This window comes from Macrobrachium nipponense, chromosome 13, assembly GCF_015104395.2.
Source record: "Macrobrachium nipponense isolate FS-2020 chromosome 13, ASM1510439v2, whole genome shotgun sequence".
NCBI classification, from domain to species: domain Eukaryota; kingdom Metazoa; phylum Arthropoda; class Malacostraca; order Decapoda; family Palaemonidae; genus Macrobrachium; species Macrobrachium nipponense.
This window is the reverse complement of record NC_087206.1, coordinates 93378166-93403165: the sequence shown is the minus strand read 5'-3', so window position 1 is coordinate 93403165 and position 25000 is coordinate 93378166. Positions and strand designations below refer to the sequence as shown.

Here is a 25000-nt window from a genome sequence, read left to right as displayed (position 1 = left end):
TCAGTCTTATTTTTTATCGAATTCCTTGCATATCACCCTGTTTCATTTGGACACGTTGGAAAGCTGTGGGAGTCAAAACTGACGAATACATTAAGAAAGGCTTGCTTTCATTAAAGCTTTCTTAGGTTGATCTTTCTGTAGCTATTCATTTCTTCTAACTAGAAATTAATTCAAATTAGTTTCACATGTATACCTCGACCTACTACATAAGCATATTATAAGTAGCTGAAAGGATAAGAAATGTGAAAGGTGACGTTCTCGTTTAAGTCTATTTCATGTTTTTATTTTATTATTTTTTTTCAAGTCTGCTTTAATCAAGGGTTGCTCTTTGAGGGCTACAGGGTGTAACACGAGTGTATGCACATATTTTGGGGAATGAAAGATGAAGTTTCTTTGAACAGAAAATATTTTATAAACATGCGTTTTAAGGCGCCCGTTGTCGGTGCGGGGAATTTTAAAATAACCGTTATCATTACTGATGCTTTCAAGCGATGGAGTTCGTAGTGAGAAGTCGGCTCGAGTTGCCTGAGATGTAGAAGAGAGCGGAGGTGGCGTATAGGAGTGATGGAGGGATTAGGCCGATGTTAATAAAGTATCTCCCAATAAAATGTATTCTTTAGGTTTTGAAGAAAAAAAAATGCATGCATCATTGAAACTGTTTCCCTCCCTATCCGTGGTATTCACTGGCCACCGATAAAAAACAAAACGAAAAGAGTAAGCCTAACTGAATCTCTCATCCATCAAAGATACGTTTGCTTATTCATTCGACTTATTCATTAGACACCTATCAAAGATTTTAAGTGGAGATTTAAAAATCTCTTTCTCTCCCTCTAAAGTATTCATCAGACACCAGTCATAAGCGTAGAGCTAGTCATGATTCCTGGTTCAGCAATGTCGTGACGATGCACTAGAATTCAAAATTCACAAATGAATGTTGCTCAGCAACGTATTACACTACTGTATTGACTTGCTCTCTTGTGGGGCTTTGAGGTGTTCCACCTCTAGGCCCATGTTCTAAATTTTGTCGTTCTTTAAACAATTTGATTCATCTATGTATGATTTTCCGGTTTATTAAGCATTCTTGATATCTCTCCAACGGGAACTTGCACCGAATGCAGTGCAATAATTGTCTCTCGCTCATCGAGGGATGTTTCTTAGACCGATAAATGACACATTGACATTAGATTCCCGTGCACATAACATCAAAAACAATAGGGTGAGGTTGCCTGGTTTACACTGTTAGGATATCGTTATTTTTTCTTTTTGTTTGTAAATTTGATAGCTTTTTGTGAGATTCCAATGTTTTCTGTAAAATTTAACAAATGGAATAGTTCAACTACCTTCAAGTTGATATTGAAATGATAATTTAAGGACTATGTTTATGCGATACTACTAGTGATAGGTGTCTCCTATCTATTTGGTAATGTATATCTATGGTTGAGATATGACGTTTTTTATCACTTCGTTTCGTTCACGTCAATTTTGCTATATGGAAAATAGTTTTACACAATAACATAACATAATGTTCTAAAGATATCAGTGACTGTTTTTAACGTCATTACATACGATTTCTTCCATCTTTGAAAAGAAAAATCGATAAATAAGGCAAGAATCGTGCGTCAGGCAAGTAAACGAAAAATTATGAAACTCTGCCACGAGTTTTTTGGCCGACAGTACATGCTATATCATATGTAAACAACTTCCGCTCTTACTCAGGCATTCTTAATCAACCGCATATTACACAAACACACAAAGCAAAAACACATGCACACACAAACATAAATATATGATATGTGTGTGTGTGCGTGTAAGCATTGATCCCCTTTAATATCCAATTCGCTCTACCTTAGAAACAAAATATTTTTTTAGTTGATAATAGTTTCGTCCTTTCGTGAATTCGAACCAGCTCATAGAGGAGAAACCAGGACTGCAGGGACACCACAACTGACCAGGCCAACAAGTGAGGACATTTATTGCTTAATGCCTGTATATGAATCACGGTGATGTGATAAAAATTCATAATATGGCTACTTGCGGCAAACGTACGACGCTGTTAGCATGGTAGAGGTGTGTTGATACCGATTCTAATTACAAATACCTGAGTTCGACATTGATTTGTAGGTAGGAGTCGATATTAACTTATGCCTCACTTGTTGGCCTGGTCGGTAAGGGCGTCACTGCAGTCCTGATTTCTCCTGCATGCACTAGTTCGAATCCACGAGAGGACAATTGTTACCATCTAAAAAATTCCCATCCGGTTAGCATAAAGGAAAATATATTATTCCAGAGGTAGAGGGAACTGGATATTATTAGTCAGTTGTAGCTTAATGCTTGTATATGAATCACGGTGATATGATAAAAATTCCGTCAGTGTTGAGAGTGATGTTGTGACAATTTGATCTCTTTACAACTCAGACACCTTCTTCGTCTTTACCTTTCCATTTTGTTTAGTGAGAACTAAAGTTGACATTGAGAACAGAAACGTGATTTTTCATCTATACTACTATCTTCGGTAGGCTGGGATGCCAGGTTGGTAAATTTGTATCAAATTGCAGGTGCTTGTCTCTGCCGTTCTTCCTGTCTCCCTATTCGCCGTAGGGATACAAAATTTGTTTGGCCTTTGAAAATTATATATGGCTTCGGTACAGGAATGGTAATTGCCTTAATTATGCCAAAGTTAAATTCAGACTCATTGTAAACGGGTTCAGCCTGTTGTGTAGGTTGTTGGTACACAGAATTTTGAAGACCCCCTTCCCTGTCACGGTAGTTAAAGGTGAAAAGGTAAGTTCACTTCGTCTTCAGTACAATATGCGTTATCGACAGGTTTATGTATAGTCAGATGCTGTAATTAAGAGCTCACCTTTCTTGGTGGCTAAGCAGTAGATGGCTGAAATTCAAGTATCACGGATCTGGGATCTAGACCACATAAATAAAATAAAAATTTCTCTGTATATTTTCTTGGAAATAAAAATAATGTTTTTCTTTTCAGAAGGACAACGCACCTAAATATTTAGAAAAGCACAAAGCTTAACATCCCATACGGCAAAGTACTATATATCTATATATATATATATATATATAATATATATATATATATATATATATATATAATATATATGATTTTTAACCCCACCTTGAATTAAATACAATCATTAAGCTACCAATGTCGTTTAATATCCAATTTACGCTATTTCGGGAATATTCCCGAAGGGGAATTATCCCCGAAATAGAATATTTTAAGATATAAATGAATTGGTACCAATCCATTTATAGCTTTAAAAAATTACCCATCATTGATAATCCCCCTACGGGGATATTCCCGAAACATCGTGAATTTAATAATAAACATTTGTAGTATAATGAGTATATATAAATATTATATGTGTTGTGTATGTGTGTGGTTGTGTGTGTGTGTGTGTGTATATATATATATATATTATGCGCTTGTATGTGAATTTAGTTTTATGGATTTTATTTATCTTTATAACTGATTGAAAAGAAAGCATGCACATGTAAGCACTAGTCTTAGCGAGTCTATAAGCATTTATAAGAATTGAAAGTTAAGTATTCCAGATGCCACGGCACCTGTTTACATAACGGTTTCAAAGCCTTTGAAAGCGCCTCAGTGGCGTGGCCGGTATGGTATTGGCGTGCCACCTCGGTGACCGCGAGTTTGATTCTGGGGCATTCCATTGAGGGGTGAGAGATGTGTATCTCTGGTGATAGAAGTTCACTCTCGACGTGGTTCGGAAGTCACGTAAAGCCGTTGGTCCCGTTGCTGAATAACCACTGGTTCCATGCAATGTAAAAACACCATACAAACTTCTGTAGATGTAACAATTCGCACGGAACAAACACACAGGGCCACTGACTTGAAACTCGAGTTTCCAAAGAATGTTAGTTTCAACCTCCCATCGCAGACCCCACACTGCAGCTTAACTGATCATGATACAGAGTAGTGATTTTCCGTCGCCTTGGGGGAGACGCAAACCTGCAACATCTGAGCGGTATGTCACGGCACTAACCTCTATACCAGGGGACCAGTTGATAATAGCGAATTAACTCTCTCTCTCTCTCTCTCTCTCTCTCTCTCTCTCTGTAGGCTGCAAAGCCTCATCGTGACTGGAAAGCACTTGAACGAGACTTCGAATTCACATTAGATTGTGGCATAGCAATCCAGTCATGTATCATGTGAGCGTTCTTTATAACAGTGAAGATTATGAACAGTGTTATAATTAGTATTGTTATCACAGTCGTCCTATTCGGTTGGGTGGTTTTTAAACTGTGGGGTTCTGGGTTGCATCCTGCCTCCTTAGGAGCCCATCACTTCTCTTAATATGTGCGCTGCTTCTAACAACACACACTTCCGCATGAGTCCTGGAACTACTTTGGCATCTAGTTTTTCCAGGTTCCTTTTCAGGGATCTTGCGATCGTGCCTAGTGCTCCCATGATTATGAGTACAATTTCCAGTAGCATATCTCATATCCTTTTTATTTATATTTTCAGGTCTTGGAACTTATCAATTTCTTCTCGTTCTTTCTCATCTACTCTCGTGTCCCATGGTATTGTCATATCAGTGAGTGATGCTTCCTTCTAGATTTTGTCAATAAACGTCACGTCTGGTCTATTAGCACATATCCCTCTACATGTTCTGATACCATAGTCCCATAGGATTTTTGCCTGATCGTTTTCTATCACTCCCTCAGGTTGGTGTTCGTACCTTTTATTACTGCAAGGTAGCTGGTGTTTCTAGCACATTTTTATAACTTTTATTATTATTATTGCGCTTTGTTGTTGTTGCTGTTGTTGTTGTTGATTACTTATGTAAGCAACTGAGGAAATCGATAAGTTAAGAGATCACTCAGGTTATTGAAAATATATAACATTTCTTGTGAAATTGACCAAAAGTATATATATATATATATATATATATATATATATATATATAATATATATATATATATATATATATATATATATATGTGTGTGTATATATACATATATATATATATATATATATATATATATATATATATATATATATATATATATATATATATGTATATATATACTATATATATATATATATATATATATATATATATATATATATATATGTGTGTGTGTGTGTGTGTGTACATATATATATATATATATATATATATATATATATATATATATATATATAATATATACATATATATGTGTGTGCGTGTGTGTGTCTCTTAAAAAGAGAGAGAGAGAGAGAGAGAGAGAGATATTGGACCATCAGTTTAGATTCGTACCTCTATACCGTTGTTGCTTACATGTTAACACTATTTTCATAGTATTTTACTGTTAATTTTCCACCCTTGACGTATTTTTCAATATAAGTCTTTTTTTCAACACCACTATAAATTATAGTAAATATACGATATTTTTTGCTTCTGTTTAAAGAAAATATACGTGACTGTTTTACTCTTTCTTATTTGATTTTAATTGCTTTCTCTCCGGCGTTGGTTCGCTTTTAACGAGATTAGTCAGAGTTGGACTCCTTTACTCTACCCGGGTAAACTCCAAAGTTCATTAACCTCTGCTCATCCTAATCCAATAAGCGGCCTGCTTCCTTTTTAAAGAAGACAAAGAAGGAACACCTAGAACGCCATCAACCGTTCCCCCACCGGGTCTTCTTGAATGCTCCAGACGAGCTGCCCTCGCCTGGGAACAAAGAGGAAGCGTTTGAATGCCTGTTTTACTGCTTGTGCCTACCGGAGGGCCAGTCATCAGCCGTTGTGGGAGGATCTCGCCCAATGAGAGTCCTTCTGTTATTATTGTTATAATATATCGGTAGATGAAACCTATTCACTTTGAACAAGGGCACAGGGGCCATTGACTTGAAATTCGAGCTTCCAAAGAATGTTGGTTTCAACCTCCCACCGCAGACCCCACACTGCAGCAGTAACTAATCATGATACAGAGCCAGTGAGTTTTAATGGCCCAGCGGGGACGCGAACAACCTACATCTGAGTGGCATGCCATAACACTAATCCCATACCAGCAGACTAGCATGTAAACATCAAACTCAGTGGATCTTAAACCTTTTGATTGATGAAGCTCCCTAGGAGAAATAACCCAGGTCACCTTCAATAATGATTTGCGAAGATAAGCGAAATTCCTTCGTTAATGCGCTTTTCAGGATTACAGATGCAAGGCATTACTACCCCAAAAAACAATTCTTGTATTTTGATAATTTACTTACATTTTTATCTACTAATGTATTAATTGGTCAATTTATTGTTTCGTTCTGCATAACTGATTTCTTTCTTTCTGTATTTCGTATTACATTTTGTTACTTCTTCTAAATGAACTCCCACGACGCCCCCCGCTGCGCCACCGCAATATAAGCAGCTGGACTCACCTTCTCACTTCAGTCCTTCACCTACCTCCGCCCAAGAGGATGTCTGAGGTTTATTCAGACGAAACGTCCGGAAAGGAATAGAAAGAATAGAAAAGAAATAGAATTTAACATCAATTCTATCTGTAATAAACTCTACGGGATATGCCCGGAAATTTGACTACCCCAACTGAAATTTTTACCAATAAAATCCAATCGTTCTACCTAACTGAGATATGTCAACCTTCGGTGCGTTGCTCACCAGTTTAAGCAACAATGAGAAAGCAATAATTAGAAAAATAGAGAAGAACCTGTATAAAATTAATGCAGCTGAGGCAGCAATTACTTTTAATAAAACAAATAATAATAATAATAATAATAATAATAATAATAATAATAATAATAATAATAATAATAATAATAATAATAATAATAATGGAAATTGTACCCATAATCATAGGAGCACTGGGCACGATCCCAAGATCCCTGAAAAGGAATCTAGAAAAACTAGAGGCTGAAGTAGCTCCAGGGCTCATGCAGAAGAGTGTGATCCTAGAAACGGTGCACATAGTAAGAAAAGTGATGGACTTCTAAGGAGGCAGGATGCAACCCGGAACCCCACACTATAAATACCAACGGGTCGAATTGGAGGACTGTGATAGAGCAAAAAAAAAAAAAAAAAAAATAATAATAATAATAATAATAATAATAATAATAATAATAATAATAAAATAATAATAATAATAATAATAATAATAATTAGGTTAGGGGAGGACTTGCAGAGGTCTCAGCAGGCAATATAAAGGCCAGGTTGTTCACGTATTTGTCCTGCATTAGTTTCGGTTTAGATTATTTTAACATTTATTTCAGGACGAATAATACATTAAGGGAGTTATAGTAAGGGAATCCCTTGTTCCTTATTATTTGCAATGTTGGCCAGATGAATTCTCACTCCTTATAAATGGGATGTTTTTCATTTCGATTCACCCTGTATGATGTGTAGTAAGTGAAATATGTTGGAGCCCGTACTAAGCGATATGTATTATACTAATTAAGATGTCTTATTCTAAATCCCCGTTATCTGTAAATCTTTCATAATTATATGTCACTAAAGTAGTCAGAAATCCACATTGATATAAGTGTAAATTTATATATAAAAATATATATACAACGAGATCTTTCGAGAACTTGTTCAGTTCTCCTTATCGACTGATAAGGAGAACTGAGTAGGTTCGATATAGTCTCGTTGTATATGTTTTGAATTATATATTTTCATTTATATGGATGAGGATTTTTTTTACCATGAGACTAGCATTACTAGAAAAGTTACAGGATTTTTCATCATGATACTAGGATTACTAGAAAAGTTACGGGTTGTTTCCACCATGATACTAGGATTACTAGAAAAGTTACAGTTTTTTCCACCATGATACTAGGATTACTAGAAAAGTTACAGGTTTTTTACCATGATACTAGGATTACTAGAAAAGTTACGGGTTGTTTCCACCATGATACTAGGATTACTAGAAAAGTTACACAGCATTACTAGAAAAGTTTAAAGGTTTTTTCACCATGATAGTAGCATTACTAGAAAAGTTACAGTGTTACATGGAATGCCATGAGTGTTTGGCCAGTATGTAAGATTCCCTTCGGCCCTTTATATGTATGTTCGATGTTTGCAAGTTTGGAATGCCACACAACGGCCAAATGAGGCTGCCATTCCAGTAATTTATAGATACATTGCATGATCGTATTTAGTTTCCTCATTTGTAACCTGGTATATCAACCAGTAGTTTTATGAGAGTTCATATACACGGCATTGACTGTAACACATTTTATTCATTACCGGGATGAATAGGGTGATGAAGTCTGCATTGTAGTTAATAGACCAACAGACTACTAATTGATATTATTAATTGATAATGTCTCAAGAATAGCGCTAGCGACAGAAGCATCAGCGGTAACAGTAACTGAAATAGACTCCCGTTGATTGATTAAGTCCGTTTCCTCTTGAGTTCATGAAGCTATCCATTAGCGAAGGAAGTATACATTATGAAAGCGTCATTACTTGCATCAACGACAGGATATATTACTTCTGAGGACAGTGCATCATTGCACGTGCAATTAGTTTTATTGCTTAGAGGGATGAAGAGTTCCCATAGAAGTATACTTCAGATATGGATATGTTCTGAATCAGTATAAAACAGCAATAACTTTAATTACGTCGTGGGATGAGTTCGAGGAGTAAATTCCCCCTGATTTGTAATTCCTCCATTTCATTCTTTTCATTGTAATTTACTCTTCATCGAATCATAAAACGTATTCATTCACCTTTCATTCGTAAACTCATGCTATTTTCTCTTACTCGGGAGTAATCCTACAAACTACTTTGTTCTTGTTGTTCTTACTGTTTTTGTTCGTGTGGGGGATAGGAAAACCCTATGAAAAAGCCTAAATAAGTCTGAAAAAGTGTTTCGCGTTAAATTAAAGATACAGAAATTTTAAGATAAGATATTTATGATTTATCCACTCGAATGAAAATGTAAAAAAAAAAAAATAATGTGCATGTTAAACAGCACACAACAATTATTTATAATAAACTAAACGTATTTATTTTAATTTTCGTTGGTGACACAACGCGCTATTTGACGGTAAATTTTAGCGCGCGTCCCTAGTAAGCTGGAGGTCTGATAAAGAACATACCGAAAATATACCAATTGTATCGCGCAAATATTTCGTTATTCTTTAATAGCTGATCGTTTTCTGCGATGCATCTTTATCTGCAACCTTTTAATTGTTGTTTGTTAGACTTCTCACCTTTGAGTAGCATAGATGATGTTATACAACGCACCATAATATTAAATATATTAGATTATAATCGTCTGCATGAAGATTACCATTCGTGCTTCCGCTGTCATACCTTACGGTTACCGATATTGTAAAATACACTCTCAGATTATAATTATATTATATATATATATATATATATATATATATATATATATATATACATATAATATATATATATATATATATATATATATATATATATATATATATATATATATATATATATATATAGTATATATATATATATATATATATATATATATATATATATATATATATATATATATTAATGCATGCCTATGTAAACGTGTGTTTGCTTCCTGTCATCTAAAGTGAGAGGCTTTACTTTTATATATATATTTACATATATATATTATATTTTATATTTTATATATTTTTCTCTTTCTCTCTCTCTCTCTGTGTCTGTCTGTCTGTCTCTCTCTCTCTCTCTCTCTCTCTCTCTCTCTCTCTCTCTCTCTCTCTCTCTCTCTCTATATATATAATATATAATATATATATATATATATGAATATGTGTGTGTGTATTAGAACATTTTCGCCGTGCATTTGTGAGTGAATCATTGTGAACATAATCTTAACTGAAGATGGCAAAACGTGCAACTAAATTCATTCCTACTTACCAAGCTGGCCATTCTCTTCAACTTCTCCCGTTATAACGCTCTCGGGAAAAACGGGCGCATTGTCATTTATGTCTTTCACGATTATAGTTACTGTTGTTGTCACTTTGTGAACGCGGCCTGGGCCGATTCCGGAATTACCATTTTCCGCCCTGGTGCAGCTCTCATCATTGCCGTTTTGATGGAGTTCTCGTCGTCGGGGTTTTCTGGTCTTTTTAGAGGAGCTCGCCGGTCCTTCGAAAGTTCCTTGTTCTTTCTTAGTTTTAGGATGCGATGAACTGTCCATCGAGGAATTGAAGCTTCTACGAAAATGGTTTATCTCTTTCGAACGGGGGAAAACCAGAGACTTGGGGTTTTTGAGGGACCCTTTCGTCTCACGAGATATCCTTTGTTCCGGCTCCTCTGAAAGAGACTTGTGTTGTCTGTTCACTCTTTCTATCTTCTCGTTACTTTTTGCTGGAAGAATGTGGAAAGGGAAGTTGGTTCCTCTGGCGTTTTGTATGTCATCGGATTTGGGGAGTTTTGTTTGTTCGAGATTTGGATCTCGGCGGACTATTGCCGTCCAGCTATTTGTGAACTGAACATTTGAATGATTGCAAATATCTGCATAGTTCTTCTGTTTGTTGACGCATGTCAGGTTTGATAGAGTTTTATTTAATTTTATCGTATCATCATATATGTCAGTATATGTAGGTTTTTCAGAGAGTCTGTCAAGAGATTCATCTTTGTCACCATCCATCCTCTGTCTAGATAAATGGATATTTTTGTTTCTTTTCGCTGCAGTCTTTTGGTTTAGACTGAAGTCAGTATGTCCCATGAGATGGAGCACATGGAAATAAGAACCATGTCCCTTCGTTTCCCTCTCCTTGTCCCCATCTCCATCGTGTGGTATTACGGGAAAACCATAGTTACCGATATGGGGTAGCTTAGTGACCCCTAAAGATTTGGCGGGGATTCTGTTTTCACCGTACCCTCTCTTCAACATAGCCCTTCTCTTACTGACTCTTTTTACGTCGTTGTGCCTGACGTTGTGTAATTTCTCTGCCACCTGAGTCTTCTGAAATGTTTGAATAGCAGAGTCCAGGGGATTTTCGTCGCTTGTTCTCCCTACGGTATTTAACTCGCCCTGGAAGCTAGATTTTATCTTCCGCTCTGGCATTTCCCCTTCTTCCCAAAAGAGGGTGCGGTTGCTTGATTCCTGCTTTCTCGAGTCCTCATTTCGCTTAGAGCTGATTTTCGTCTTGTGATCTAGATAAAATTCGTTCCTCTCCCTCTTCCTCTTTTTCTGGTCATTCATCTTGTCTTCTCTTTCCTTGAATGAAATCCTCGCGTTTGACCTTTCACTTCTGAAATGCGATCTCGGTCTTTGTGTAATGCTGCTCGTTTTTGGGCGGCTTCTAGAATTGCCTCCGTCTCCTCTTCTTGTCATGTGGTAACTTATGTTTCTCCTCTTTCGGCTCTCCTTCCTTTTCCGGGCGTTTTCTGACTTTCTATTTATTATTCTTGCTTTTAGAGAATCATTCTTTCCGCCGGCCTCGCCATGTAGTTTCCCAGATTTTACACCAAGAAAAGCAGAGGGTTCACCGTCTCTCCCTTCGCCACGTGTCAAGGTCACCATTGCCAATTCCCTCCCACTGCCTTCATCAACATCACCGAGTTCATCGTCATCATCTCCCTCATTCACGGAGGCTTCCAAAGAACTCGCAGTGAAATGTCTTAATGACCTCACCTGATTTTTCCCTAAAGCTTTTTGAGTTTCCCTGGATCTCATTCGTTTCAGCCTGGATCCCTGCAAATGTCGAGGTTCTTTCTCCGACACGCCTCTCAGAACTCCCCAGGTCAGAATATAATTTTCGGCACCCAATTTCCCTTCCGGGAAAGATTTTCCCTGGGTTTGCGCCCTGGCGAGTGGTGCTCGCTTATATTTCCCCCATTTCTGACGGTTCGTTATTCCCCCTTCATCTGTCCAATCATGTTCCAGTAAGCTATCTCGTCGTCTTCTCTCGTTGGCTTTTCTTCTGACGCGCGTTATTCGTATGGTTTTGTTTTCTTCGTTCAACTCGTTTTCTTCCCTTATAATATCCCCTGACAAAATTCTATCATTTTCTGAGCCGTTATGTCTGATCCAGGCCCCTGGGCCCTTTTTATATCGATATCGGCATTTCCTCTTGCGGCCATTTCTGGAACACGGGTCATCTGCCGTCTGGTATCTCCCGGGATATCGTCGATTGTCCGCTGATACCCAGAATTGCCTCTGGGCTTCTCTCGTAACCACTTGTTTCTTTTGATGCCGATCGCCCTCGATGTTTTGCCAGATTTGGTACGAGTTGGGATATAGGAAGTTTTTGCGCGGCTCGGGGTCACCTTTTACCTCCTTCCAATAACTCCTTTTTATGAACAAACGTCTGTTGGTCTTATCTGTGAACCTCTCTGATACTTCCCATGGAACCCTGTCTGGACTTCTGTCAGAATTGTCTCCTTTGTTTCGGGAAACGAAAGTTTCGTCGTTTTCCGTGACCTGGGAGTCGCTGTGTCGTTTCTGTCTGTGGTCCCATATTGCGTTTTCTTTGGCTGCTTCTAAGCTTGTTCTTCCCTGTTCTTCTTCCTCTTCTTCGTTTTCTTCGTCGGGAGATTCCTTACGCCGCCTCCCTGTTATTTTCCAGCCCCGGACGTTGCTGCTGCTGCCTGCGTCTCTTAACCCTTCACCTGCTGTTCTCGGCCCCTTCCCATTTCTCTTGTCTGTGAAACGCTCTCCTAAAATGGCGTTATCCTCATCGAGGACGTCTGGTCCTGTCGAGGAGTTTATGAAGTCGTCTTCCTTCGTGAAATATTTCCAGTGCGGTTGGGTTGCGGTCTCACTCCCGCGCTCAATGTCGAAAACGCCGTTATTCTTTTCCTGGTGTCTCTTCTGCGCTTGACCGTCTGCCACCTCAACCCTGAGCTTCCAGACGCCTTTTCCATGAGGTGGGTCTCGATCCAGCGCCTTAAAAATGAGAAATATATGGAATGGTTAATAATGGTTGCTATTTCTAGTGACTGAATAATCAGTGCTCAACGGTATTCATTATGATTGCATGAAATTTTAATTGTTTCTTTTGTAGTTCATTAAATTGGACCTTTAAATTGATTCAGCAATTCATTAACATTTGTAATGCATGAAAATAAATCTCTATGACTTAATTATAAATTTCGAATGATTCACCAACCATTTTGATTAATTTTTTTTCTGTTATTTTTGTATATATCCATTACCCTTTGTATTTAGATAGAATCAGCATAGTTTTCTTGTTTGCTTCTTACATTAGAAATAAAATGGAAAAATAATTATAGGTTTAGCATCACATTGGTTTTGATATTGACCCTTTTTCAAGTATAAGCTTGATGGCGCATGGTACACTGCGCTGGAACCCGGCGCTGCCGGTTATGTCTCCCTTACCCTTCAGATCCACTTACGCACCGCGCCCCCACCTAGAGCGGACTAACAGGTTTGCAGGAGGAGGGTGGATGTGCCATGTCTCTCCAGCCGTCCTTATCCTGTGCCTACCGCACCCCCACCAGGGGCGGACAAACCAGAAAGATCTACTCGGATTTTATTATTATAGATTATTTACAAGAGTTGTAAAATCTTAGACTAGTCAGAAATTATTTTTTTTACGCAAAAAATCATTGACAATGAGGAAGATTTGTTGTAGTTAAATTATCTCTTTTCACTAAAATATATAAATTCAGTAGATGTATAATTCAGAGGTAATCGCTGGTAATCGATAACTACGAGATAAATTCTTTTCCATTCTCTAAAGTCCTATTTTAAATAATTTCGGTGAAAAACAGCTGGAGGAATCTTGAAAGAAAGTTCAAGGTCTATGAAATGTGTTTTGTATTCTGCCTATCAATTATAAGGAATGATCAACTTAACTTTATCAGTTATAGTTTTTGCTGCTCACGCGCTTTGAGATATTATCTGGTTAAATACATTATTCATGGAAAATCCCGTTTGGGTTTTCAGGATATCAGTCGTTATTTTTGTACACTCGTATCGGGTCCTTGTGTCTTCGTAATAGCATCTCATTTCTCTTTTGGCTGCTTTGTCACATACCCTCTCGAGAATGATAGATTTATGGCATGACTTGCTCCTTTTTCACTTGATTTTCTCCTGGTTTTCTCCTGTCGTCGTCTCAGTATATATATAGTATACGTGGTTGATTTTAGAATATCAAACTGCTATTGTTTATTTCATCAGTTTTATGTGCCTTTTCTCACAGCACCTCCTCCCTCATTTTTACGTGTTGAAATGATTTCAATCGACATCCTCTTCAACTATCTTCAAAGGCCAGTTGGCCCAGGAACAAAGTCTCTGAGGGCAGAGAGCCAAAGAGAGCACGCATACAGTTAGCAGTCATGCTAGGTGAAGCCTTTGTAGAGTAATTTGTCTACTTTATGCTTTTAAATGGTTGTCATTTTAGTGACGTTCAACAACATACCTTGAGCTGGATGAGGTCACCCGTATCTTTGTTGATGGTGAAAAAGGCTTCATCCGGCGGGTACCCGTCTATGCCATCTCCCGCGACCCTGTAAATGAGGCCATCTTCATCCAAAGCATCGAGGTCCATCGCAGTGACCTGAGACAGGATAAGAGAAGCGTGTATTAGTTAGCATAGAGAGGTTGGAATGACTGCTTTTCAAGATGTTACGGTTTTAGTTCTAGACTTCTTCATTTCAGAACTAGAAAACTTTAGAAAACTTTAAGCGGAATAAAAAGGAGCTTTATCACGAAAGGAGACAACTCTTATCATTGTAAACATAGATATATTACAGACAAAAACAATATTAAGGAAATCAAGATATATTACAGACAAAAAAAAATATTAACACATGCAAAAGAATTTTACAACATTGTCACTGGTAAATTCTGATCTGGTAAGAGGAAAAATCTCTAAAAAAAGTAGCACTAAAGATTTCTTTTCATCAGGTTCATAAAATACTTAAAGCAGACACACAACAACTAAACAGAGTACTGACTTATCATCGTTAGAATAGTTATTACTTTCATATGGTACGATCTTATTGGTGATTAACCAATAAGGCTTTTTGTATGATAGTTATTGCGAAATCAAGGACATCAGCACGACTACTATTGCTTTTACCGCCACTATTTCTGCTACTATTACTCCACTGCTTTTGCTACTGCTGCTGTCGCCTTCAAGTATTTTATTAATTTGATAAAAGGAAATTTTTAATTCGGGTTCTTTCGGAGATTTTTCTCTTACACGATAGATATTTACCCTTGACAATGATGTAAAATTCTTTTGTAATAGTCTGACAAATATTTTTTTTTCTTTTTGTCTGTAATATATCTTTATTCATAATGACAGGAGTTGTCTCTTTTGGTGATAGAATTTTCTTCTTCTTCTATGAAGAGGTAAAACTAAAACCCCAATTTCTTGAAAAAGTACTAATGATATCCTATACAACAGAAGAGAATGCAAACGAAAGACTGGAGGAAGAGAAGAGTCTTTTATTTGAAAATACTGTTGTTCGAAGAAAATTCCAGAATCTAAAAGTCGTATTGGAGACTAAGCTGAAATCGTTCCAAGAAGTTATTATTAGACTTTTAAAAGACCAAAACCATACAAATTTCCAATAGCTATAAGTCTTAAGGAATAAAGAAAAATAAAAATCGTACAAAGTGATCCAGCTATGATTTAAAACTTTGAAACGAAATGGAATCTGAAATAAAAATAATTCGTAAAGAAAACCTACCAGTTATTCAATAACAGTAGAATCCGAATAAATCTCCAGGATTTCTGCCTTGTAGCTTAATTGAATTTGAAAATCGAGCAAAAGAAGGAACCGATTTTCTGCTCTGATAAAAATCAGAGAATGTTCCAAAATCTATTCGTTTCCAAGAATGCAGAGTTGCAATCGTGCAACCAGAAACAAATAAACTGCGTATATTAAATTTTAATGCTAATAGAAATAACAGAATGCATACATTGTAAAACAGTGTAAACTAAAACTATACATTTGAAAATTAAAGAAAAAAAAAATTTAACATTTAAGAATTTGTAGGTCACAAGGCAGACCAAACTAAAGCTCATACAAAGAGAAGCAACCGATAATTTGGCATCATATCAAAGACGACAATTCTAGAACTTATGATTAAGTCGTATATGAAAACAATTTAATAGCTTTGCAAGCATACTTAGCCTTGAATTTAAATATAAGAAAAATCTTGGGGGAAAAAAAACCGTAGAATTCGTAAGGTACATAGGAATCAAAACTAAAGAATCTTACAAAGCAAAGCAGCCATCTATTTGTTTATACTAAAAAGCCCAACAATCATCAACAAATTTATATGTCACAGTGGAGATCATTTTAAAAATCATGTAAAGATATACAACTATTCATTCGATAATTTAGACAAAAAAGGAATATTCCAAAAACGGCGGCCAATTACGATATACTTAAAACGAACAACTGAGATTTATGCATATTTAAGAAAAATAATTCAGATATTATAGCAAGACAGCAAAGAAGTTCGTAGATTTCTGCAAACCTTTGCCAGTGGGGAGTAATTTATACTCCAAAGGTTGTACTCCTCCAGTGAAAGTAAGAGGTAATGTAAAAGAAAAAAATTATACGTGGAAAAGCAACAGTTAATCAGCAACGATAAAAATCGAACAAAATTATAAATGTGTTTGTTATGAGACAGATTAAGCTGAAAATCTTGCAGAGATCCGACCCATTCGTCAATAATATAAAGCAAATTAGACCGAATTAATAATCGTGCAATAAGAGTATTAATGTTAAACATTGAAGAAAGCTACAAAATGTCTGCATTATTAATAAGCTACCAGTTATTTAGTAATGCTAAATATTAAAAAAAAAAAAAGTTTATTAGAGACGAATTCAAAATCGTGCTCTGGAAAGTAACTAGTTGTTCAATAACACTATGTATAAAAAAAATCCAGGTACTATCCTATAGGAGACCAAATCCAAAATTGTGAAAAACATTTATTCAGTTAAATTAGAAATGGAAGAAATTTCCGATATTTATGCAATTTCAAGTCGGCGAGGTTGAATAATGCTGCGAGAAGCTGCTAACTATTCCGTCATACCTAAACGTTTAAAATCTAATTTTTTTTTTTTTTTTTTTTTTTTTTTTTTTTACGTGAAAGTGAATTGGCTAAAATTCCGTGATGTATAACGTTCAGTTATATCTGGTATGTTATGACAGTCGGCCTGTGCAGGCAAAACTGAACCCACTAAAGTTCACTTTTGCCTGCACAGGCATAACTGCCCAGGTATAACTGAACGTTAGCGGGTTCAGTTTTGCCTGCACAGGCCGACTGAACAGGCATAACTACGCAGGTATAACTGAGCGTTATTGGCAGATGACACATAGCTTTCAAGAGCAGCAGACCTGAGCTATGACGGCTGGGAGATGTCGATCGTCGTCCTCGATGACGGTGACCACTGGATTCGACCTGAGGAAAACGGGCGGCGAATCGTTGGCATCCTCGACCACGACCCGAACTTTGGCGCTGCCGGTCACCCCTTCTGCCGTTTCCGCAGAGACCACCAACTCGTGCTGGAGAAAGACAAGTTAAAGGCCGTTATCAAGTGTCCAGTATGTGTGATTTTAGGAACGAAGGGAATGCGGATACTTATTTCGAGTTGGGCAGAGAATGATTTAGCCGAGGATGTTGACGTAACAACCAAGGGACCTTTTCTAGATAGTGGACCCCCGTAAAGTTTGGACGTCGTTATCTAGGACTAATATTTCTGTCGGATAATATTATCATCTTCATTATATTTACAGGATTTTGTTTATGTTTTTATGGTCATCCCCAACGGGCATGTACTAAAAGCGCCAGTTCCTCGTTGGACGAGTGGTTTTCGCGCTCGGCTGCCAAACCGGTGGTCCGAAGTTCGATTCTCGGCTCGGCCAACGCGGAATCAGAGGAATTTATTTCTGGTGATAGAAATTCATTTCTCGATATAATGTGGTTCGGATCCCACAATAAGCTGTAGGTCCCGTTGCTAGGTGGCCAATTGGTTCCTAGCCACGTAAAAATATTTAATCCTTCGGGCCAGCCCTAGGAGAGCTGTTAATCAGCTCAGTGGTCTAGTTAAACTAAGATATACTGAACTTTTTAACTAAGAGCGCCCCAAAAGGACGATACATATCTGGATAAAACCCTCAGGGGTTACTTGCTCGACGAACTTTGTTCGATGTGACGTCATAACCGGAGAAACCACGGCAAAGTTCTGACTTTTCTCGCTGTTTCTACGCTTCTGACGTCACATCGGACAAAGTTCGTCGGCCAAAGCTCGACCGCGTGGACGGGGCCTATCTAGATCCAACTTGAGAACCGGAAGGAATATTGTTCATTATTTTCACTTGTTGAATAAGTGATTTTCTTCTTAAGTTCCGGCTCAGTTATTATCCTCGTCCACCATTCTTAATTATTGATCGAGTGTTTTATTGGTAATCTTAACCACTAACGAGAATATTCAGCTTTTTTGTTCATATAATGTTTTTACATATTTTAGGAGTGCGTGAAATATTATCCAGAATTTTTTATTGTTAGTAGTTCATTCCCACCCCCACCCCCCTCCGCCCCCCAACATTGTATGAGTAATTTAACATCCTAAAGGATGGAGTTCATTATTTATGGTTATTCATGGTTATTCCTTGTTTTATTTTATTGTTTCTTCCTTTTTCCTTTGTCAGATTAGCTCAAGAATCACTGTTTCCTATTCACAGGAGGAGACCAATTATTTTCTTATTCTTAGCTACGTTTTAGTAAATCATAATATTTAATTTTTTTTTTTGTCTAATTGTCTTGGGGAGTTTTCTCGTAAAGTTGCCAAGGAAAGTGTAGCTAAGAACGAGGTCTTGCTATCTGTGAGAGTAAAAACAACACCATAATTTTTGTGACATGTTAATGCAAAAGGGAGGAAAGCAATGTTAAGTCATGGAAATAATGAACCCAACATTTATTTCATTCGTAAATAATATGAAAATAGTTCCATATGTAAATAATATAAAAACTATGTATCTTAAGCCAATAAATCTAATAGTGTCTTAGGATCCTTAAATTAAAATTTATATTTAATACAAGGAAGGTGCTAAGACTCGTGAGACTAATTATATTATTCTTGTGGCCTCTACTCACAAACTGTTTTCATTTGCAATCGTTAAAAAAAAAGAATGTTGAAACCATGGACAGAAACTATTGAAATTGTTTCAAGTCTACCTGATATTAAAACTCAGTGAAGCTTGTAAAATTCAGCAATAATGCTTGGGAACTGGTTAAGAACAAAGTGTTGCATACATTTACGAGATTAAATGTTCAGAATGAACTAAAAAAAAAAAAGAGCAAGACTGCTCAAAGGAAATCTTGTTGTGGGGTTGCATATCGAATTTTGTGTTTTTAGAAACTTTCAAACCAATTTAATTATGTCTCTCTCTCTCTCTCTCTCTCTCTCTCTCTCTCTCTCTCTCTCTCTCTCTCTCTCTCTCTCTCTCGGAAGCTCCATTTCTAAGTCAGGCACGGCTAATACTAGATAAACAATATTAGATCTGATGTTCTTCGACGAGTGAAATTAGATAAAGGACCCAGGTGGTGAATTATATAGATAGATGTTTGAGGTTGCGTCCTGAAAGGGGCGTATAGTATGCAAATGAATTGCATTAAAGGAACCTAATGGAAGAAACGGCTTTACATGGAACACGAAAGACTTGGCACAGCCCATTCAGAAGAATTAGGCATGGTGCTTAAGGGATTTGGAAAACTACATGTCGTTTTAACGACAATTTTTGCCGCATTTCTTTATTCACATTTTTTTGTTACGCTTCCACTCAAACTTTCACAAATAAATAAATAAGTAAATTAATAAAGACCCTAATAAATCTTTTAAGCCACTTCCCAGCAATATGTTTAGTTGCACCCAGTGTGCTTATTTCACTGGTTCTTTAACTTAAATGATTTCAAATCAAGGACAGTGGGTTTTTATAGGACCTAATTTCAAGACTGATGTCTGACTTTTCTATCGCTTTCCAATATCAGAAACTGGCAGTTGAGTGAGGAACGATAACGATAAGATAGCCGGAAGGGTCCATCACAACTATAAATTATAATCCCCCCCTAAGCGAGCTCCTTTTCCAAGAAGTTGATGCCTTCACATTCATCATTTCTTACAATTTACAATTATGTTCGTGGTCCCCCTCACTTGTCTTATTCCTAGAAGTCTCCCTTTCTATTCGTTGTTTACGCAGCCCTCTATTTTCCTTTCTGCTCGTTTCCATAACTTGACGAACTTCAGCATTCATATGGTAATCGTATGGTTAGATGATCCCCGATCTGAATCTATGGAGGAACCTGCAGAGAGAGATTCCGGGTCTGTCCCTTCTCGCCCTCTCCCGTGTGCATCCTTGCCAATAAACCAGGTGTCATCTTTTCCAGCAGATATTTCCTTTTCTTTGGGTAGAATTATATCCCAGTTCAAAATCCAAATATTTCAATAACATAATGAGTGAATTCTGTTTGAAATTAACTCAGTATCGTTTGCCTACGAGAATGTAAATGCAGCTAAGTGGAAACCTACTTTCTTCTTCTTCTTCTTCTTCTTCTTCTTCTTCTTCTTCTTCTTTCAAGATTAAGCCAGCCTTATGCTGGCACGGCTCTTGCTCCTGGAGCAGCCCGTAACTCAAAACCTACTTTTAAATCTATGCTCACCGAAAAATGTATATATATATATATATTATATATATAGATAATGATATAATATATATATCATATATAGATATATATAATATATAACTATAAATATATATATATATATATATACATATATTATATATTTATGATTTATATATCATATATTTATATATATATTTATATATATATATATATATATTTATTTTGATATATATATATATATATATATATATATATATATATATATATATATATATATATATATAATTTTTTGGCCCGTCTATAAGATTTTACATCAATGAAATGAGTTAACTTCAAGTTTTTTTACTTTGGTAAGTTACTCGAAGGTTAAGATTTAAAACTATAATTCTCCTTCGTACATAAAGATATGAATAGGTACATAACGGACTTTCCAGATTATGTCACACTAATTAAGACGGAACTGAAATGACTTGACATGGTACATAAATGCTGTGACTATTTCTTCCCGTCTCCTGCTAAGCTTTGATGTTCTCCCTCCTCCTGTTTTCGCTTGACCATCAAAACATTCTATCCTCCAGTATGGCGATCTTTCGCTTCTATGGTAAACCACCACCACCACTATTTTTTCCCCGTCTTTTCTTCTGGTCTAGGCTAGATAAGAATGTAGGGCTCTTTTCCCATTTGCCTTTGTCTTAGTAAATATCTCATCATATTTTGGGGGTATTTTCATCAGCGTTCCGTTGCTTTACCTTAATGGTAGACATTGGGTCAGATAATGTTGAAATCATATTGAGTAAGAAATGTATCATCAAATGTATTGCATAAATTCCAGGAAGGGGACCGAAGCTCATGAATATTGTATTCCAAGTTTGCTCACGAAGGATCCATCTCTCTTGAGAGAGAGAGAGAGAGAGAGAGAGAGAGAGAGAGAGAGAGAGAGAGAGAGAGAGAGAGAGAGAGAGAGAGAGAGAGAGAAAGTGTTGGAATTCCCGAGTCTTACCAAATTTTAGAATAATCTGCTTAAGCCAAAATCCCCGGTGTTCCCTCATGGGACCAGATTTCATATCTGCGTAGTGTACAGGATTACCTACAAAGGTCAAAGGAATTGGGAGAGAGAGAGAGAGAGAGAGAGAGAGAGAGAGAGAGAGAGAGAGAGAGAGAGAGAGAGAGAGAGAGAGAGAGATGGTTTAATAGACCATTCACAGCACAGTAAACAAAAACGAAAGAGAAAATTGTCCTTTGCCATTATGCTAGTCAATGTGTTAATTATCTGGAGGAGTAAATCTGAGGAAATATATGAACTGATTTTTGTTTCTCTATCAGGCTTGGGCGTTCTTCTCCAACTTGTATTCCCTGAATCTTGTAACTTTTCTGGTTGTGTCCTCGTCAGGACTGGGGTAAAGAAGGGCATCCGGTTACCCATCTTAGTGACCCTCTTTATTAAGGAGAATCAGATGTTTCTAGCCATTAGTTGCGATTTGGTTAATGAACAGAAGTTTATCAATGATTAAGAACTGGTGATAATGGCGTACTGTAGTCGGCAAATGATAGATATACTCTAAGATCGTTGATATACATTAACATAGCGGCTCAAGAGAGAAAATATGAAGAATGGATATTAGTAAGTGACATTTAGTGAAAAGGAAATGTACCAGAATTACGATTGTTATAGTGAGGTCATCCATAATCATAATGCATGCTGATAGATAGGAAAACATAGCTTCATTTATTGTGTTTTTCGTTAATAAAGTGAATGAAGTAGATGCATATCCGTTCTGTTAAACGTGAAATATATAATGTATAATATTAAAGTGAAAATACCAGCATACTCGTATATTCATTTTTCACAGTTAAACAAATAAATTTATCAAGAAAAGCCAGGCAGTGGAAACCTGAACTTTGCAGTGAATAAACAGAACAGGAGGAATGGCCCGAAATACTGATATACTCTGCGTCACCAAATACAGATACCAAATATCACCAATCATCATAAAGGGTGAAACAACTCCGTCCCAACACGGAAACACTCCATCGCTAAGCACGAAAACAACGTAACAGCCGAAACGTGAACTCACTTAGCCACCGGCTATGGTCTGTTCTGCTGAAATATATATTTCAATGGCAGAACATGCTGCTGCCATCATGTGACAGTGTGGAGGGATTAAAAGCGCTCCCTCTGTCAATATGGGTTCCCATCAGGATTTCCCCAAACGGCCATTGTGCTTTGTTTGTGTTTCTGTGTGTGTGTGTGTGTGTGTGTGTGTGTGTGTGTTTGTTTATGTGCGCATGTATTTTGTATGTGACATTGTCTGAGTTGGTGCCAATTCATGAATTCGTGTTTGTTTTACATAATTGTCCATGGCCTCAACAGCATACTTACTTGACTCTATGTGAATGAGTATCCCTGAATGAATGGCCGTTCATTTAATCGTTTTATTTTCTTTTAAATCTTCAGCTGAAACCCCACATCGACATGCAACAGACTTATAATAAACTCAAGAGAACCCCAATGGGAAATCAGCCTGCAGAGAGAGAAAATAAAAGGAAATGGTGACAATAAATGATTATGAGGGAATAATGAATAATACTGATACACCTGAAATTCAGGAGACATCAGCAGAGAGGCGAAATGAATTTGCCCCTCGCATTAAGGAATGAATCCTCGCATGAAGGATCGTATTTGCTCTTTCTCTCTCTCTCTCTCTCTCTCTCAATTCACCTTATCTCTCCTTTCGAAGTCCAGTGAGTCTGCCAGGGAGATGACGCCAGTGACTTCATCAATTTTGAAGAGTCCTTCTTCGTTCCCTTCCAAGATGCTATACCGCAGGATCGGTCCTGGAATTTAGAAAATAGATATTTTTATTCCTAGGGTTAGGTTAATGGCAGTTTCATTCATCTTAGAATACCCAAATGTTATCCTGTAATCACTGAGAATTATTTTCTTCATATAATGGGATGGTAATATTAGATCGCCATAACGGTACTCCTGAATTCTGAGGAATTTGATTTTCATGTAATGGGTTGATATTTATGGAGCACGACATTTACCTTATGTAATCTATCACTTTATCCACCGAAGGTGGTTAGTGCCGTCAATAGACATCATGCGGTGCACTGTAGGCATTACTTAAGGTTCTTTGCAGCGTGCCTTCGACCCCTAGCTGCAACCACTTTCAGACCTTTTACTGTACCTCCTTTCATATTCTCTTTCTTCATCTTACTTTCCAACCTCTTCTAACAATTGATTCACAGTGCAGCTGCAAGGTTTTCCTCCTGTTACACCTTTCAAGCCTTTTACTGTCAATTCCCATTTCAGCGCTGAATGACCTCATAAGTCCCAGTGCGTGGCCTTTGGCCTAAATTCTATATTCAACTCAACTCAACTCATCACTTTCTCCTTCAAAGTAGACGACGACACAGTAATTGGGAACTCGTGCTCGTGTTCCATTTTAATAATAGTATGACGAATAAATTCTTGACTATATACAGCATGCGAACGATAACACGCTGCCAATAGCACTGGTTGTGCATAAATTGCTTTGTTGGTGAACTATAAGCGAACTATATCGGCAGATATCACTATTACAACCACTGATATGACAGTGAAAATGTATTTTTATTAAAATAACGTGTCCTCTAAAGCGAGTTGACTCAAATTTATATCGGAAAAAGATATCCACAGACCATTTCTGCAACAAAATGTCATACTCAGCTGTTAGTGGCCGTTCGATGCAGCAAGATAATATGCGTTCGGAAAGACCTTGTAACTTTCTCTCTCTCGATCCCAGATAAGACAGGAAAACAAAAATGGTCAACCAACGATGAATTTTTTTTTTTTTTTTACAGTTACAGTATTCCAAGTATTTATTATTATTTCTCTGTTATTCTGCATTTTGCATTACAATATTCCACCAGAAGCTGAAGTCCTGTCTGTTTCGGGATTGACATATTTAACACAACTCTATTTATCTATCATATCTCTGTAGAAATCTATGCAGCCTTACATTTATATATATATATATATATATATATATATATATATATATATAATATATATATATATATATATATATATATATATATATATATTTCTATGGATTTTTATCACATCACCGTGATTCATATGCAAGCATTAAGCTACAAATGTCCTTTAATTTCCAATTCGCTCTACCTCGGAATTAATATAGTTTCATACATGTTAAACGAAGGGGATTTTTTTAGTTGATAATAATTTCGTTCTCTCGTGGATACGAACCAACGCACAGAGGAGATTTCAGGACTTCAGTGAGTTACCGACTCGGCCAACAAGTCCTGACTTTTCCTCTGTTCGCTGGTTCGAATCTACGAGAGGACGAAAATATTATCAACTAAAAAAATTAACTTTCTATTAACATATATGAAAATATATTGATTCCGAGGTAGAGCGAATT

The 25000-nt window shown here is 36.8% G+C and overlaps 1 protein-coding gene across 1 annotated transcript in view; it reads right to left on the bottom strand.

The window, feature by feature from the left end:
* Positions 1-25000, bottom strand: part of LOC135225392 (uncharacterized) — a 242422-nt gene that overhangs the window by 24184 nt on the left and 193238 nt on the right. Inside the window, exons 3-6 of the mRNA XM_064264727.1 lie at positions 23290-23405; positions 17285-17452; positions 14343-14480; positions 9865-12844 (exon numbers count right to left, since the gene is read on the bottom strand). Of these exons, the coding sequence (XP_064120797.1) occupies positions 9865-12844; positions 14343-14480; positions 17285-17452; positions 23290-23405 (3402 nt within the window). The remainder of the gene's footprint in view (positions 1-9864; positions 12845-14342; positions 14481-17284; positions 17453-23289; positions 23406-25000) is intronic.